Here is a 16,231-nt window from a genome sequence, read left to right as displayed (position 1 = left end):
AGGTACATTGATTTTTAGCAAGGCCTTTGATAAGGTCTCACATGACAGTTATTCACAAAAGTAAAGTTCCTTAAAATGCAAGGGAGAATGACAAATTTGATGCAAAACGAACTCCACCCCAGCAAGCAACAATTGACTGCCATTTTTCTGATTGGAAGATGCAGGTGAAATGCTGATACAGTGACAATTGATGCATTTCTTATACAAGAAAATATTCTACTCTTTGTTTTAAAGAAAAACAAGCTGGGTGGCAGTGTGAATTGTAAGGAGGATGCTATGAGAATGCAGGGTGACAGGTTGGGTTAGTGGGCAGATGCATGGCAGATGCAGTTTAATGTGGATACATGTGAGGCTATCCACTTTGGTAGCAAAAACAGGAAGGCAGATTATCTAAATGGTGTCAAATTGAGCAAAGGGGAAGTACAACAGGATCTGGGGGTCCTTGTTCATCAGTCAATGAAAGTAAGCATGCAGGTACAGCAGGCTGTGAAGAAAGTGAATGGCATGTTGGCCTTCATAACAAGAGAAGTTGTCTATAGGCGCAAAGAGGTCCTTCTTCAGTTGTATAGGGCCCTAGTGAGACCATACCTGGAGTATTGTGTGCAGTTTTGGTCCCCTAATTGAAATAAGGACATTCTTGCTATTGAGGGAGTGCAGCGTAGGTTCACAAGGTTAATTCCTGGGATTGTGGGACTGTCATCTGCTGAATGGAGCAGCTGGGCTTGTATACTCTGGAATTTAGGATGAGAGGGCATCTTATTGGAACATCTAAGATTATTAAGGGTTTGAACACGCTAGAGGCAGGAAACATGTTCCTGATGTTGGGGGAGACCAGAACCAGGAGCCACAGTTTAAGAATAAGGGGCAAGGCATTTAGAAGGGAGATGAGGAAACACTTTTTCACACAGAGAGTTGTGAGTCTGTGGAATTCTCCGCCCCTGACGGCGGAGGAGGCCAGTTCTCTGGATACTTTCAAGAGAGAGCTTGATAGGGCTCTTAAAGATAGCGAAGTCAGGGAATATGGGGAGAAGGCAGGAATGGGGTACTAATTGGGAATGATCAGCCATGATTACATTGAATGGCTGGAAGGGCCGAATGGCCTACTCCTGCACCTATTGTGAAAAAAACAGAAATGCATTACAGGTCTCTTAAACTGGTAAAATCATTTGACGATGTTCCACAGGAGTACATGACAGAATTTGACATGGAACCAAGCGAAGATAGAAAACTGAACATTTGGTCACAGTGGTTTTTAGGAGCAGCTCAAAGGAGATAAAGGCTCAGAGTCACTGATGTTTATGGAGGAATTCCAGATTATGCCAATACCTACAATGTTGGAAACTGAAAATAAATCAGAATTGCAAATTGTATACATCCGATTTTGAAAAAGTTAGCAAAATGCTTCACACTACCATTATGTATTATTAGTGGCATAGAGAAAATGAGTGTTTTTGTGAACACTTTAATGCCTGGCAACTTGATTGCGTAGCATTATTTCATTCAGCATTGCGAGCTGCAAATGGATTTTTCCACATACAAAATAAGGTAATTACCAAGTCAATTTGCATCACAACAACAATTCAGTGAGACGCTTCCTGAAGCTGGTCACCTTCATGGGCAAGACATGTTTTCTGCATTTTAGCCACACAAGGTGAAAACATTCCTACAATATACCAATTGCCACATTGTGGTGGAGCCTGAAGAATCTGTCCAGGTGCAATTCTGTATTACTCCTGCAGTGGATGATATGCAAGTAAACTATTTACACTTATGCTCGCCTACACATCCACTACCATCCCATGTCGTCGCTGCCCTTCCCCTTCCCCCAAAACTATTGCCATTCTCAACCCCATCCCCATATCTTCATACTAGCCCAAGGCCCCAATCTTCCATCGCACCCAACAGGATCAAAACCCGGCTACCGATGCAGCTCGATTGCCCATCATCACCACGAGTGCCCGTATATCGAGTCCGTTTGTTATGCCTGTTAGCGAAAAGCTCATCTCCAGGCAGTGTCAATCCACAGGAAAGCTGAGAAAGACCAAGAAAGCGCAAAACATAGTCGATCAAATCACAGAGACCATTTCTATTGAAGTGCTCAGTGTGTCTACGATCACCGACAAGCCGAGGATTTTGCTGCGGGTCTCGAACGTCGATCTAAAGTTCCAGGTGGACACTGGTGCAGCTGTATCGCTAGTGGGTCAGGACATCTGGAAGAGCATCGGATCGCCGAAATTGAAACCGACCGACATCCGCCTTTTCGGATACGGACGAGAGCCCATACCCATGAAAAGCAAATGCACTGTCGCCGTTTCCTGTAATGGTATAACACAGATGTTGCCGCTGATCGTCATTGGCAAAGAAGGTACATCCCTGTGCGCCATCGACTGGATCCATGCTTTCAAGCTTGACATGGTTGGACAGGCTAGATGCAGGAAGGTAAGGGGGAAATCTTTCAGGACTGAGATGAGAAAAACATTTTTAATACAGAGAGTGGTGAATTTCTGGAATTCTCTGCCACAGGAATGTAGTTGAGGCCAGTTCATTTGCTATATTTAAGAGGGAGTTAGATTTGGCCCTTGTGGCTAAAGGGATCAGGGGGTATGGAGAGAAGGCAGGTACGGGAGGTGCCTGCCTTCCGTAGGCCCACTCCTGCACCTATTTTCTATGTTTCTATGAATGCCTTGATCTACGATGGATCAACAATGGCATTGTCATCGACCATGGATTGCAACATGGTCAGCAAGTGCAAGAACAACCTGCAGAAGGTTCTTGACCAGTTTCCGGCCGTTTTCGCACCTGGACTCGGGTATTGCACAAAGATGAAGGCACGGCTCATACTCAAAGAAGATGCCGTCCCTAAGTTCTTCAAACCAAGACCAGTTCTGTTCAGTTGAATGGTCGCAGTCTACAAGGAACTCTACCGTTTTGAAGAAATGGGAATTATCACCATTCAGAACACCCATAGTTGTTGTTCAGAAGCCTTGCGGCAAGGTGCGCAACTATAGCGATTACAAAGTGATTGTAAACCCTCAATTGCACATTGATCAACACCCCATACCAAGAGTGGACGAGCTGTTCGTCAAGCTGCAAGGAGTACAGTACTTCTTGAAATTGGACATGTCCGACATATATCTCCAAGTGGAACTGGACGACGAGACAAAAAACCTGCTTGTGATCAACATGCACAAGGTACTATTCAGATACAACCGATTGTCATCTTCCAGAAACTGGTCAACAATCTGTTTGCTGGGATTCCGTATGTATCCGCCTACCTGGATGACATGCGAGTGACCGGACAGAGGAAGAACACCTGCAGAACGTAAAACAGGTCATCACGGCACTCAACAACTACGGCATGAAATGGCGCATGGACAAGTGCGCATTCTTCCAACAACAGGTTACATATCTTGGACATGTGATCTCGGCAAGTGGTCTGAAGCCATCGGAAGAAAGATTGGACGCCACTCTTTCTTCCGATGGCTTCAGCCACTTGCGAAATTGCCGATGGCCTAAAATGTGAAACAGCTTGAAAGCTTAATTGGCAAGGTGAACTATTATGTCAAGTTCGTACCGGCACTTTAGACTTTGGGCGCACCAATGAACAACCTGCGAAAACAGGACATCGAATGGCACTGATCCAAAGAGTGTGCCCATAAATTCACCAGGTTGAAGTAGATGCTCGCCCAGAATTTGGTCCACCATGACCCATCGAAGCCGATCTCGCTGGCCGCCGATGCATCGCCGTATGGTCTTGGAGCTGTGATCTCACAAACAGCACCGAACGGCAAGGAAGAACCAATCGCGTTTGCATCCAAAATGCTGACGACCGCTGAGAAAAACTAGACAAGTGGAGAAAGAAGCACTGGCGGTCGTGTTTGGTGTCCGGATATTCCACCAATATTTAAGTGGGCGACATTTCCTGCTCATCACTGACCATAAGCCGCTGCTGACTATTTTCAGTCCGGAGAAAAGTTTGCCTGTCATGATGTTGCAGCGTCTACAACGTTGGGCCCTGATCATGATGGGATATGATTGCACCATAATTTACCGACAGCCTGCCGAGCATGCCAATGCCGAAGCACTGTCTCGTTTACCGATTGGACCCAACCTGACATTTGATAAAGAGGCAATTATGGAAATTGAGACGGACGTGAACTTGCTCAACACGCGGGTCATCGACGATTTCCCCGTCTCCGCAAGGACGGTCGCCAACTACATGAGCAGACCCCATTTTGCCGAAGGTACGACATTTTGTCACTCAGGGGTGGCCGAACAGGTCTAAGCTGGACAAGGAATTCCACTCATTCCACAATGCCCAAACGGAAATCTCCTCAAAGGATGACATTCTGCTCCACGATTGTCAAATGATCATTCCGACAGAACTGCGATCGCAAATTTTGAAAATGTTGTACAGGACACACATCGGAATGCATGTGTGGTGGCCGAATATCAAGACCGATATTAGCCGACCATTGCAAGGACTGCACACCATGTGCCAAAACAGTGCCAAATCTGCCGGCAAAGACCTCCGCATGACCCGTCCCCGACCAACCATGGCAGCGCATCCACATAGACATTGCCAGACCATTCCTGGAGGACATGTGGCTGGTCGTCCTGGTCCCCCATTCGAAATGGCCACGTTATCCAAATGAATAAATATCCGACCACCGAAACAACCACTTCTGCGCTGGACGATTTGTTCGCCATTTGGGGATTGCCCTTAAAAATCGTAAGTGACAATAGACCCCAATTTGCCTTGAAAATGTTCGGTGACTGGTGCAAACATCATTCAATCATGCATCTGACATCAGCACCTTTTCATCCACCCTCAAATGGGGAGGCAGAGAGGCTCGTCGGCGTTTTCAAGCAGGGCATGAAACGTGCTGTTGGATTTGAAAAGAAATCGAAACAATTGGCATTGCGCAATTTCTTGCAGCAATATCGAACCGTTCCAAACGTCACTACCGGTCGAACTCCAGCAGAGATGATGCTCGGACGTCAAGTGCACTCTCCCCTATCAGTTTTGAACTCGCCCTGTAATTCTTATACGGCGGACACTCAGCCAACGAAGTCGAACAAGTCCAAATTCGACATTGGTGACTACATATGTTACCGCAATTATACGGCCAAGCAATGCAAATGGTGCGCTGGCAGGATCATGGATCACATTGGAACCAAAATGCACACCGTCCAAGGAGAAGGACAATGCCAACGGCATTATGACCAATTAAGAAGCCGCGTTCCTCCAGCGAAGACTGCGCAGAACCAGACCAGAACCGAGCAGTCGGACAACCCTGGTGCCAAATCATGTGGACACTGGAGTGCCTGACTTTGACGAATTTCCGCCAGACGAACTCCCCCCAATTTGCCTGCGGTCCATCGTCAATTGACATGTTGCAATCGTGGTATTCCCCCAAGGCGACTCATTCGGGAATAGAGACATTCAAACTGGAAAGGGGGAATGTGATGATTGGTGGATTGTGAGTTGTGGGAGGATCGTTGCTCCTCCCGTGCAGCAGGTGGCGCTGCACAGGACAAAGGGAGATGTATTGTACATAGTTTTGTACATAGTATACAGTGGTAATGTGCAGTCAGATCATGTGGTTGCAGCCATTTTTAGTTGTCTTGCTGCCACCATTGAGTTAATGTAATAAAGACTTCCGTTGTACCTTGAAGACTCTCTGTTGTACCTTACATTTTTAGAGTAGAAATTCCAAATCCTTGCTGGCTCTGCCTACAACAATGTTGCAATCCGAGGACACCGAGTCCTGGCAGCAAGTGAAATCCAATTTTTTCCCCTGGCAGCATTTTTTTTAAAGTTTAAAATGATGGAGGGTAAATAAGGGGAAATGAGCCGCCCCTGCACTATGGGTGAGTGGCGGAATATTGCGCTGGGGGTACGGGTTGCATTGGGGGAACGGGTGAGTGGTGGAATAGGCCTCATGTGGGGGCCAGGTCCCCCGGTGTGACAGGGACCCAACAGGTCCCACTTGATCTAGTATACTTTATATTTGCAAGAGTTAAATGGGAAAAGGTAGGAACAGAAGCAAAAAAAGTGGTCAGAAATATGGTTTTTATCATTTGTATGTTAGTAGTGAGTTCACAAAGTAATAATTCTGTACGCCTCCAAGTAGCTTTTATATACCTGTAGACACAAAGAACTGCAGATGATGGTTTACAAAATAAAAGACAATGCACCGAGGTAGCTCAGGGGGTCAGGCAGCATCTCTGGAGAACATGGAATAGTAATTGTAGATTGATGATGCATGAGAACCAATCACACATAAGCCAGCATCACTAACTCCACCCCACTATAACACTTATACTAACACTGGTTTCCGGCACCGCCAGTCTGAGCAGCTAGGATGTACTGACAACCCATCGTCCTTAACGCTGTTAAGTTTCAGTGTTGATTTAAGATGTGTTTAAATCATACACTGCCTCTGGTGAATATTTACATGGTGTCAGAAGTGGGATGGTGGGGGCGCTTAATGGCAGTGTTCAGGTCTTTCGGATTGATGCACAGGCGAATTTCATTTTTTCCCTTCTTGACTGTGGCAATCATGGTTGAGACTCAGGCGGTGGGGTCGCTGACTGCTTCAATTACGCCTATGGATGCCATGTCCTTTAGCATAGAATGAACCCCGTCACTCATGGCAACTGACAATCGGTGTGGGGCTCGGATGACGGGTGTCACATCGGGGTCAGTAATAATCTTGTAGGTCACAGGCAACTTGCCTAGGTTGTTGTCGAAAAGATCAGGGAATTCACTCAGCGGGTCCAACGAAATTTGCAGATTGAGGACAGTTTTGTCAAAGGAAATCAGCCCCATGTTCAAGCTTTTCGCAGACCGATGGAACTTCCAGCACGTCACGAGCAGTCCCGAGTATCCACAGAGTAATGGACTAGCTGAACGCGCTGTCAGAAGCGCCAAGCACTTGCTGGAGGGAGCGCGCATTTCAAAGTCAGACGTCTATCTCGATCTCCTGACTCTCAGAAACATTGCCAGAGACGGAACCTTGGGATCGCCGGCACAGCGCCTAATGTCGAGATTGACGAGGTCTCCGGTCCCCATCGCACAACATCAGCTGGTCCCTCGGGTGCCAGAAACCAGTGTTGGTATAAGTGTTATAGTGGGGTGGAGTTAGTGATGCTGGCTTATGTGTGATTGGTTCACATGCATCATCAATCTACATCCTTCCCCCTAAAGATTAAGTGTGGAAAGGGCACACATTCGTCCGTCTACGAAGTTCAACTGGACATTCCCGTCTGGGCACTGTTGTCAGCCCGACTGACGAGCCACGATCCTACCTTGTGGACAGTGAGGGAGCGGTATACCGGAGGAGTCAACAACACCTGCTTGCTGTGAGGGAGCCCCGACCACCACCTGCTGGTCCCTATGCTCCGCCGCTCCAGTTCCAGCCGCCTTTTGCAATGTCTCCCACCCGTCCCCGCATGTCTTGCACACCTCCACGTCCCTCGATCTCCACTAACCACGGGGCCTCACCCACCGCATGTTTCCCCTTTCGGTCACAAGCCTCCCACGCCATTCTTGCCTCCAGGCTCTCCGTCTCATCGTTCAGGAGAGGGTTGGGTGCGAACGCGCTCGGGCCGTGTTAGTAGACCACCAGACAGATATGGCGAGTATGTTTAACTCCATGGTATGGGTGCCCTTTCCACACTTAACCTTTAGGGGGAAGGATGTAGATTGATGATGCATGTGAACCAATCGCACATAAGCTAGCATCACTAACTCCACCCCACTATAACACTTATACTAACACTGGTTTCCGGCACCGCCAGTCTGAGCAGCTAGGATGTACTGACAACCCATCGTCCTTAACGCTGTTAAGTTTCAGTGCTGATTAAAGATGTGTTTAAATCATACACTGCCTCTGGTGCCTGTTAACATGGTGTCAGAAGTGGGATGGTGGGGGCGCTTAATGGCAGTGTTCAGGTCTTTCGGATTGATGCACAGGCGAATTTCATTTTTTCCCTTCTTGACTGTGGCAATCATGGTTGAGACTCAGGCGGTGGGGTCGCTGACTGCTTCAATTACGCCTATGGATGCCATGTCCTTTAGAATAGAATGAACCCCGTCACTCATGGCAACTGACAATCGGTGTGGGGCTCGGATGACGGGTGTCACATCGGGGTCAGTAATAATCTTGTAGGTCACAGGCAACTTGCCTAGGTTGTTGTCGAAAAGATCAGGGAATTCACTCAGCGGGTCCAACGAAATTTGCAGCTTGTGGACAGTTTTGTCAAAGGAAATCAGCCCCACGTTCAAGCTTTTCGCAGACCGATGGAACTTCCAGCACGTCACGAGCAGTCCCGAGTATCCACAGAGTAATGGACTAGCTGAACGCGCTGTCAGAAGCGCCAAGCACTTGCTGGAGGGAGCGCGCATTTCAAAGTCAGACGTCTATCTCGATCTCCTGACTCTCAGAAACATTGCCAGAGACGGAACCTTGGGATCGCCGGCACAGCGCCTAATGTCGAGATTGACGAGGTCTCCGGTCCCCATCGCACAACATCAGCTGGTCCCTCGGGTGCCAGAAACCAGTGTTGGTATAAGTGTTATAGTGGGGTGGAGTTAGTGATGCTGGCTTATGTGTGATTGGTTCACATGCATCATCAATCTACATCCTTCCCCCTAAAGATTAAGCGTGGAAAGGGCACACATTCGTCCGTCTACGAAGTTCAACTGGACATTCCCGTCTGGGCACTGTTGTCAGCCCGACTGACGAGCCACGATCCTACCTTGTGGACAGTGAGGGAGCGGTATACCGGAGGAGTCAACAACACCTGCTTGCTGTGAGGGAGCCCCGACAACCGCCTGCTGGTCCCTATGCTCCGCCGCTCCAGTTCCAGCCGCCTTTTGCAATGTCTCCCACCCGTCCCCGCATGTCTTGCACCCCTCCACGTCCCTCGATCTCCACTAACCACGGGGCCGCACCCACCGCATGTTTCCCCTTTCGGTCACCACAAGCCTCCCACGCCATTCTTGCCTCCAGGCTCTCCGTCTCATCGTTCAGGAGAGGGTTGGGTGCGAACGCGCTCGTGCCGTGTTAGTAGACCACCAGACAGATATGGCGAGTATGTTTAACTCCATGGTATGGGTGCCCTTTCCACACTTAACCTTTAGGGGGAAGGATGTAGATTGATGATGCATGTGAACCAATCACACATAAGCTAGCATCACTAACTCCACCCCACTATAACACTTATACTAACACTGGTTTCCGGCACCGCCAGTCTGAGCAGCTAGGATGTACTGACAACCCATCATCCTTAGCGCTGTTAAGTTTCAGTGCTGATTAAAGATGTGTTTAAATCATACATCGTCCCTGGTGCCTGTTTACAGTAATGTTACGGTCGGTACCCTCCTTCAGATTGATTGACGGGGGGGAGGGGGGTGGGGGTTGAGCGTTAGCAGGGGAAGAAGTGGCTGGACAATACCTGGGTGATAGGTGGATATAGGCAAGAGTACTTTTTGATAGGCAAATTAATGAACAAAACCCAGAGATGAAAATACAAAGTTCGAGAGAAGGATAAAAGTTATGAAATGTGAATCCAGGGGATGGAACATTAGAGGAAAATGATGGTGGGAGGGGGGGGGGGGGGGAGAAAAAAGGTATGCAATCCAACTGGGGCATAGGGAAGTGTCTGCAGTTATTTTGTCACAGAGCATTAACTGAACATTTCAACTATTGTATGATGTGTTCTGACCAGCTAAATAAGTGTTCACACCAAAATCTTGAATGCAGCTCTATGAATCAGTTCTTAATTGCTGGAAATGTTTTGATTAAAAAGTCACCAATCTGAAACACTGACTTTGTTACTCAAATGCAGTTCTTGGGGACTACTTTCGCAGACTTTATCATCCATCTAAAAATGGTCAGAATATCCAAAATTCTTGGACTATTAGCTCCAGTGTCAAAGCGATAACAGAAAGTCTTTTGCATGTGAGAATGTTCCCTTTACAGGTCATCCCCAAGTTATGGACAACTGACTTATAGATACCTCTACATTTGAACAAACTCCTATAACAGCATTAAATTATAAAGTCCAAAATATGAACATATTAGTATTGGTTTATTAATATCATATGTACCGAAATAGTGAAAAATGTTGTTTTGCATGCTCTCCTGGCAAATCATAACATACGTGAGTTCATCAGTTAGTGCAAAAGAGAAAATAAACGTAATATTACAGGTAGAGAAAGTGCACATAAAAAAAGTGCAAGGATGGCAACATGGTAGATTGTAAGATCAGGAAATTAATCCCTAATCTATCAAAAGGACCGTTCGAGAATCTGATAACAGCAGGGAAGAGGTTCCTGACCAGCTCAACCTCAGTACTGGGCATGCTCTCCTCTCCACTTCCTGAAGTTGATGAGCAGCTCCTTCGTTCTGCTGACCTTGAGGGAGAAACTATCTCCTTCCTGTACTCCATCTCATCATTGTTTGAAATCAGGTCCACTGATATGGTGTCATCTGCAAACTTGTAAATGCAATTAAAGCAAAATTTGGCTGCACCATTGTGAGTGTATACGGTAATAGTAAGGGGCTGAGAACACAGTCTTGCGGGCCCTCAGTGTTGAGAATTATCATGGAGGATAGTTTATTGTCTACCCTTGCTGATTGCAACTTATGGGTCCGAAATCAAGGATCTAGTTGTAGAGGAAGATCCTGAGATTTAGGGCCAGATGTTTGGAGAGGAGTTTATTTGGGATGATACTGTTCGAGGCAGAGCTACAGTCAATAAATGGGAATCTGACATAAGTGTTCCTGTTCTCCAGATATTTGAGGTATGACTGCAAGACCAGGGAGATGATGTCTGCCATGGACCTGTTCCAGCAGCGGGTGGATTGCAGTGGATCAAAGTTGTCTGGTATGCTGGAGTTGATCTGCACCATGACCAGCCTCCACTTATTTTGTGATGGTGGACAACAGTCATTAACGCTCGCTTCCTTGTTTTTCTTTGGCATTGTGTGATAGTAGTTATTGTATAGCAGCTGGTTACCTCTGATCATTGCAGGGAGAGACTGGTATGAATGGTAGACCTAGTTTCCTCTCTCGGCACATTCATTATTTCCCCCCCACCCCCCCAATCAGTATTAGGAGCTTTCGATGCCATTCAAGACAATACCGTAGAGATTTGGTTACAATAGCGAGTGATTTTTTTTGGCATTTTCTGACTTGTAGAAAAAATTGACCTCTGGACATCTGTAAAAATCGAAACCATTCATACCTGGGGACTGCCTGTACTTCTTAACCTGTAAAGAGTACAATATGCTGGCTACAAAGTCACTGTGCCTGGTTGATCCATGACTGTATTCTCATCAACAGGCATCTTTTGGTGGTTAGAAATGTACATCTCACAGAATATAAAATATGGATAACTTTTAAACCCAATGACTTGTGAATTTCTCAAATTCTGATCAGATAAATGACCCATTAAATGTTATGTGTTGGATGAAAGGGAGGGTTGGCCATTTACGGTGGCAACATTCCAATTTACAGCATATTATCTTTAACGTTCATCTTCTGAATCATTTGAAGAAACTGGTGCATCTTATTTAAGAGCCTCCGTAGGATGCTTATAATGTCCGAGAAAAGCGTAGGATTACAATTGAATTACAATTGCTTGAAGTACAATTTAGCTCCCGCTATTTAACTGTCAAATTCAGCGTACTTAGGTTGGCACCATTTACATTGATGACTGCAGATGCAAGGGCTGCAAGGTCTGCAAGGTCAGAAGAGCTCAGATTTGTGAGAGTTGACTGGGAGACAAGAAAATGGGTATTTAAGCTTGCTTGCCAAATTTATGATACAAAAAGCCTGTAAGTACCACGAAAATTCTGTAAATACCAAATGATATGGAACAACCTAATGAAGTACAAGATTTGTACCAATATTCAGACAAGTTAATTTACATAACATTTTTACCTTCTATGGCAGTAGAGGTCCTACACCTGTTCAACTTGCATGCTGTAACTGTTCCACTGTTATTCTCCTTACTGTTTTCCTGTAAAGAAAGCAAAAAAGATATACAAATAATTCTACTCTTCTAGTTTATTTAACAAGGATTTATTAATCTGTGAAAAATTGTATAATTTAAAAGATTCAATCCAGCTAATGACCTAAGTTAGTTCTAATAATCTCCTATTACATTTTTTTTGTAAACTGCACATCTTTTTTATGTAGCCTAACATTGAAATTCTTCTGACATATAATCAATATTGGGTTTGCAGGCACACCATCAGGAAGATATACCTACAAACCCCAGCCTAATGACCGAGCAAAATTTCAACTCCAGTGATGAGCAAGGTCACTACCTTTTACACGATTATAAATCATTCAGAGATATCTGTAGGAGAGCCCATCAAGCATGATTGCGAAGTATTGCAGGACCAAATAAAATTGACTTTGTTGTACCATTTCCTACTTTAAAACTGCTCAAAAGTAGTTTTACCAATTTAATTCCATATAAACATGCCTTTTCTTTATAGTGCCCTTCTCAAACACAGGACAATCAAAATATTTTACAACCAATTAGCAGAAGCTGTGGTTAGGTTTCTTGGCAGTGTCCAGAGCCTTGGTCCACAGGTGAAGAAACAAGAATTTGAATCTCACCATAACAATAATCAATTTTAATTCAAGTAATGAAAATACAATTTAGGTTTAAAAAAAGCTTGTTTCAGTATCAGAAGCTTTGCAAATTGGATTGTTGTTAAAATACATCTAATTAATCGTAAATCTTGCCAATATGCAAGTTCAGGGTCCCAATGTAGTCGATTCTTAACTGGCTCTCATGTTCAAGAACACCGAGTGATGAGACACTAACCGTTGGTTTTGTCAGCAATGTCTACATCCAAGAATGCGCATCCTTCCACAGGTGCACCATATAAAGCATTTAATCAGGATGCATCACAGCTTGGTTTAGGAACAGCTCCATCCAAGACCACAAGAATTTGCAGCGAATTGTGAACACACCCCAGACCATCACACAAACCATCCTCCCTTCTATTGAGTGCATAAAAAAGAACCGGAGATAGCTAGTAGGCTGTATGGAGAGCTTTGGAATGCCACGAGCTTATCTATCAATCACCATGAAACCTGCCAAGCTACAAGTTTTCACCATCATGTCTACAAACAAAATATGTTCACTCACTGAGATGCTCAAAGTGAGAATGAGATAGGGAGAGGACTAACTTGAGATAGGGAGAGGGCTAATCACTATGTACAACTTCTTCAACTTTGTGTCATTGTAGGTGCTGAGCCTGGGGTTGGAACATCGCTCCAGATACCACTGCCCATGTCTTTCGCAGTGGTACATACAGTTGATTTGGGAGGTGCAGTCAGAGTAAGCTCAGATGAGTAACTGCTGTATATTTGAATGATAGTATGCACCTGTACCTGTGGTGGAAGAAATCAAATAGATGGGGTGCCTTTCAAGACAGCCGCATTGTCCTTTATAGGGTAGTGTCTGAAGTGGTTGGAGCGGCACTCATCCAGGCAAGTGGAGATAATCCATAGTGCTCCTGTTTTGGGACGTATATGGTAGAAAGATCTCGGGACATCAATAAGTGAATCACTCATTGAAGCATGCCCAGTCTATGACCCGCTTTCTCAACTAAAGGTATTAATGCGGCTGATCCAATTCGGTTCTGGGTCAATGGTAACCTCTAGGATGTTACAGTTTGGGAACTTTATGGTAGCAATATCACTGAATGTTATGGATAGGTGGTTAGACAATCTGTTGTTGAAAACAGTAATTTCCTGGTACTCGTGTGGCTTGAATATTATTCTACACACATGCCTGCCTAAATATTGATTTTACTTCGGAGTCACGCAAGTACTACGTGAAGACCCCGCCAGCACGCATGTGCGTCATATCGTCTAACGCATTGCGCAGCGACTGGCGGGGAGAAGCGTTCCCCCGCAGCGGTAAGGTTTAAAACGGGACCTACAGGTAAGTTCCTTAATCTGAGGTCGTTTTTTGTGCTCTATTCTGGGTTACAGGAAAGGAGCGATGGACAAGTCGAAAACGAAGTCCAAACGGGCCGCATCCAGACTGACTGCTGGGGACCGCGGAAGTATGGGCAGTCAGCAGCGGCTGTCTGCAACTGGATCGCTATCAATGCGATCAGCAGTCACCGACATGGCACATGCACAGTCCGAATCAACACCGCGGACTGGGGGAAAGGCCAAACAGAAGTCGGACAGACCGGTTGACTCGGACGAGTCGGGCCAGGAAGACTCACCACCGGCGGGCAATGGTGATGATCGCATATCCCGCATGGAGCGGTTGATGGAGCAAATGCTCCAACGTGACGTGCTCCGCGATATGGAGTCTTGTCAGCATGGGGGTCCTGGGACACCCATGGCAGCACCTTATCGAGGGCTGCATAATGCATCTCCCTCGACAGAGTGAAGCATTAGGGGTCACTACTGGGCTGGCCCCGAAGATACCACGAGTGTGCTGGGGGTGCAGGATCAACAAAAGCTGCTCGGGGTGGTCTCTAGGTTTGCGATGCCAGCGCAAATGGGACAGCCGTTAGAGCCACAGCTGGCAGCGAGTATCGACTACCATTCATTCAACCAGCTGCAGGAACAAGTGCTAAATGAAACTGCCAAATATCTGGCACCAGAGAACTGTCTCACACTTAATGGTCCTGCAGTGAACAGTTCTATCTGGGGGTACATCCGTGCAGGCATCCGAACCCAAGAGGTTAAGATGCAGAAAATACTCAAACTGATGGCTTTGGGAATAACGGCATTTGCTCGGTCGGTGGACGGCACAGAGATGTCAGGGACACAACAAGATGCATTGGCACTTCTCTGCAACACGCAGTTTGAAATCAACTGCCTAAGAAAAAACACAATCCGACCTGCCTTGAATCCCAAATTTGCAGGGTTGTGTAAAACTAGCAATACACTACCACCAATACTGCTGTTTGGGGGCAACCTGTCTAAACAGGTCAAGGAGCTCGATGAAGAAGTAAAAGCCGTCGGGCTCTTGAAGGCGGCAACATCGGGCAAGACCTCGCATCTCCGGCAGCAGCACCCCTACGCATCCACCAGCAGGCCACGATACCTGGAAGCTGGTGAAAGCACGAAGGCCGTACAACCAGCACAGAGGTCTTTTTTAGGCCACGGCCCAGAGCGGCCTTTGTGGAAGATGCGCTAACCCCGCACTCCAGCGCTTCTACCTCCGAGGAAACAGAAGCGGAAGAAATGAATGCTCCACTGATAACCATGGAGGTAGGTGGGTCTGGTTCCTTCCAGAACATAGGGGGTTGTAAGTTCTATACTAACTGGGGGTAGGTTACACTTGTTTTGGGAGGCATGGAGGTCTATAACGTCTGACCCTTATATACTACATAGTATTCAGGGATACGAAATTGAATTTATTCACAAAAACATTCCCCCAGTTCAACATGCGCTTAGCCGAGTGTTTGTGCTTTCACAACAGGAAAAACTGGAAGGTCATGCAGAGCTGGGGAGGCTATATGCCAAAGGAGTAATAGAAAGATCCCAATACGACTCTCTAGAATTTGTGTCCAATATCTTCACAAAAACTAAAAAAGATGTTGGATGTCGCATCATCATTGCTTTGACTACACTGAATACGTTTACAGTATATTCACTTCAAAATAGAAACCTTTGTTACAGCCAAACAATTGATTTCCGAAGGTTACTTCATGGCTTGCATCGATTTATAAGATGCATACTATTCGGTACCTATACAGAAGGATCATCGCCGATATCTAAAGTTTAACTGGATGGGGCAGCTTTGGCAGTATAAAGCGTTGCCTGATGGATTAACATCAGCCCCCAGACTATTTACTAAAATATTAAAACCAGCCTATGCGTTTCTCCGAAAACAGAAACATATTGTCATGGCATATCTCGATGATATATTAATTGTGGGGAAAACCCTGGATTTAGCTAAATCAGCAGTATCAGCAAGGAAACACTTGTTTGAAAAACTGGGGTTTATCATCTATCCAGATAAATCTAAGTTGACGTCTTCTACAACTATGGATTATTGGGGGTTCACTATTGACTAAATTCACATGTCTGTAACTTTGCCAAGGGGCAAGGCAGCAGACTTGATGGAGGCCTGCAACAGCCTTGTTGTCATCAGTCAACCATCTATTTGACAAGTAGCAAGGGCGATTGGAAAGCATGTGGTTGCATGTCCAGTCACACAGTTT

General features: G+C 45.9%; 1 protein-coding gene across 2 annotated transcripts in view; it reads right to left on the bottom strand.

Moving 5' to 3' along the window:
* LOC116976744 overlaps positions 1 to 16,231 on the bottom strand; it is a 187,830-nt gene that overhangs the window by 162,376 nt on the left and 9,223 nt on the right. For both annotated transcript variants that reach the window (XM_033026638.1, XM_033026639.1), the window contains exon 3: positions 11,958 to 12,036. In XM_033026638.1, coding sequence (XP_032882529.1) covers positions 11,958 to 12,036 — 79 coding nt within the window. The remainder of the gene's footprint in view (positions 1 to 11,957; positions 12,037 to 16,231) is intronic.

The sequence above is a fragment of the Amblyraja radiata genome, chromosome 9, assembly GCF_010909765.2.
Source record: "Amblyraja radiata isolate CabotCenter1 chromosome 9, sAmbRad1.1.pri, whole genome shotgun sequence".
Lineage (NCBI taxonomy): Eukaryota > Metazoa > Chordata > Chondrichthyes > Rajiformes > Rajidae > Amblyraja > Amblyraja radiata.
This window is presented reverse-complemented; position numbering and strand designations above follow the sequence as displayed.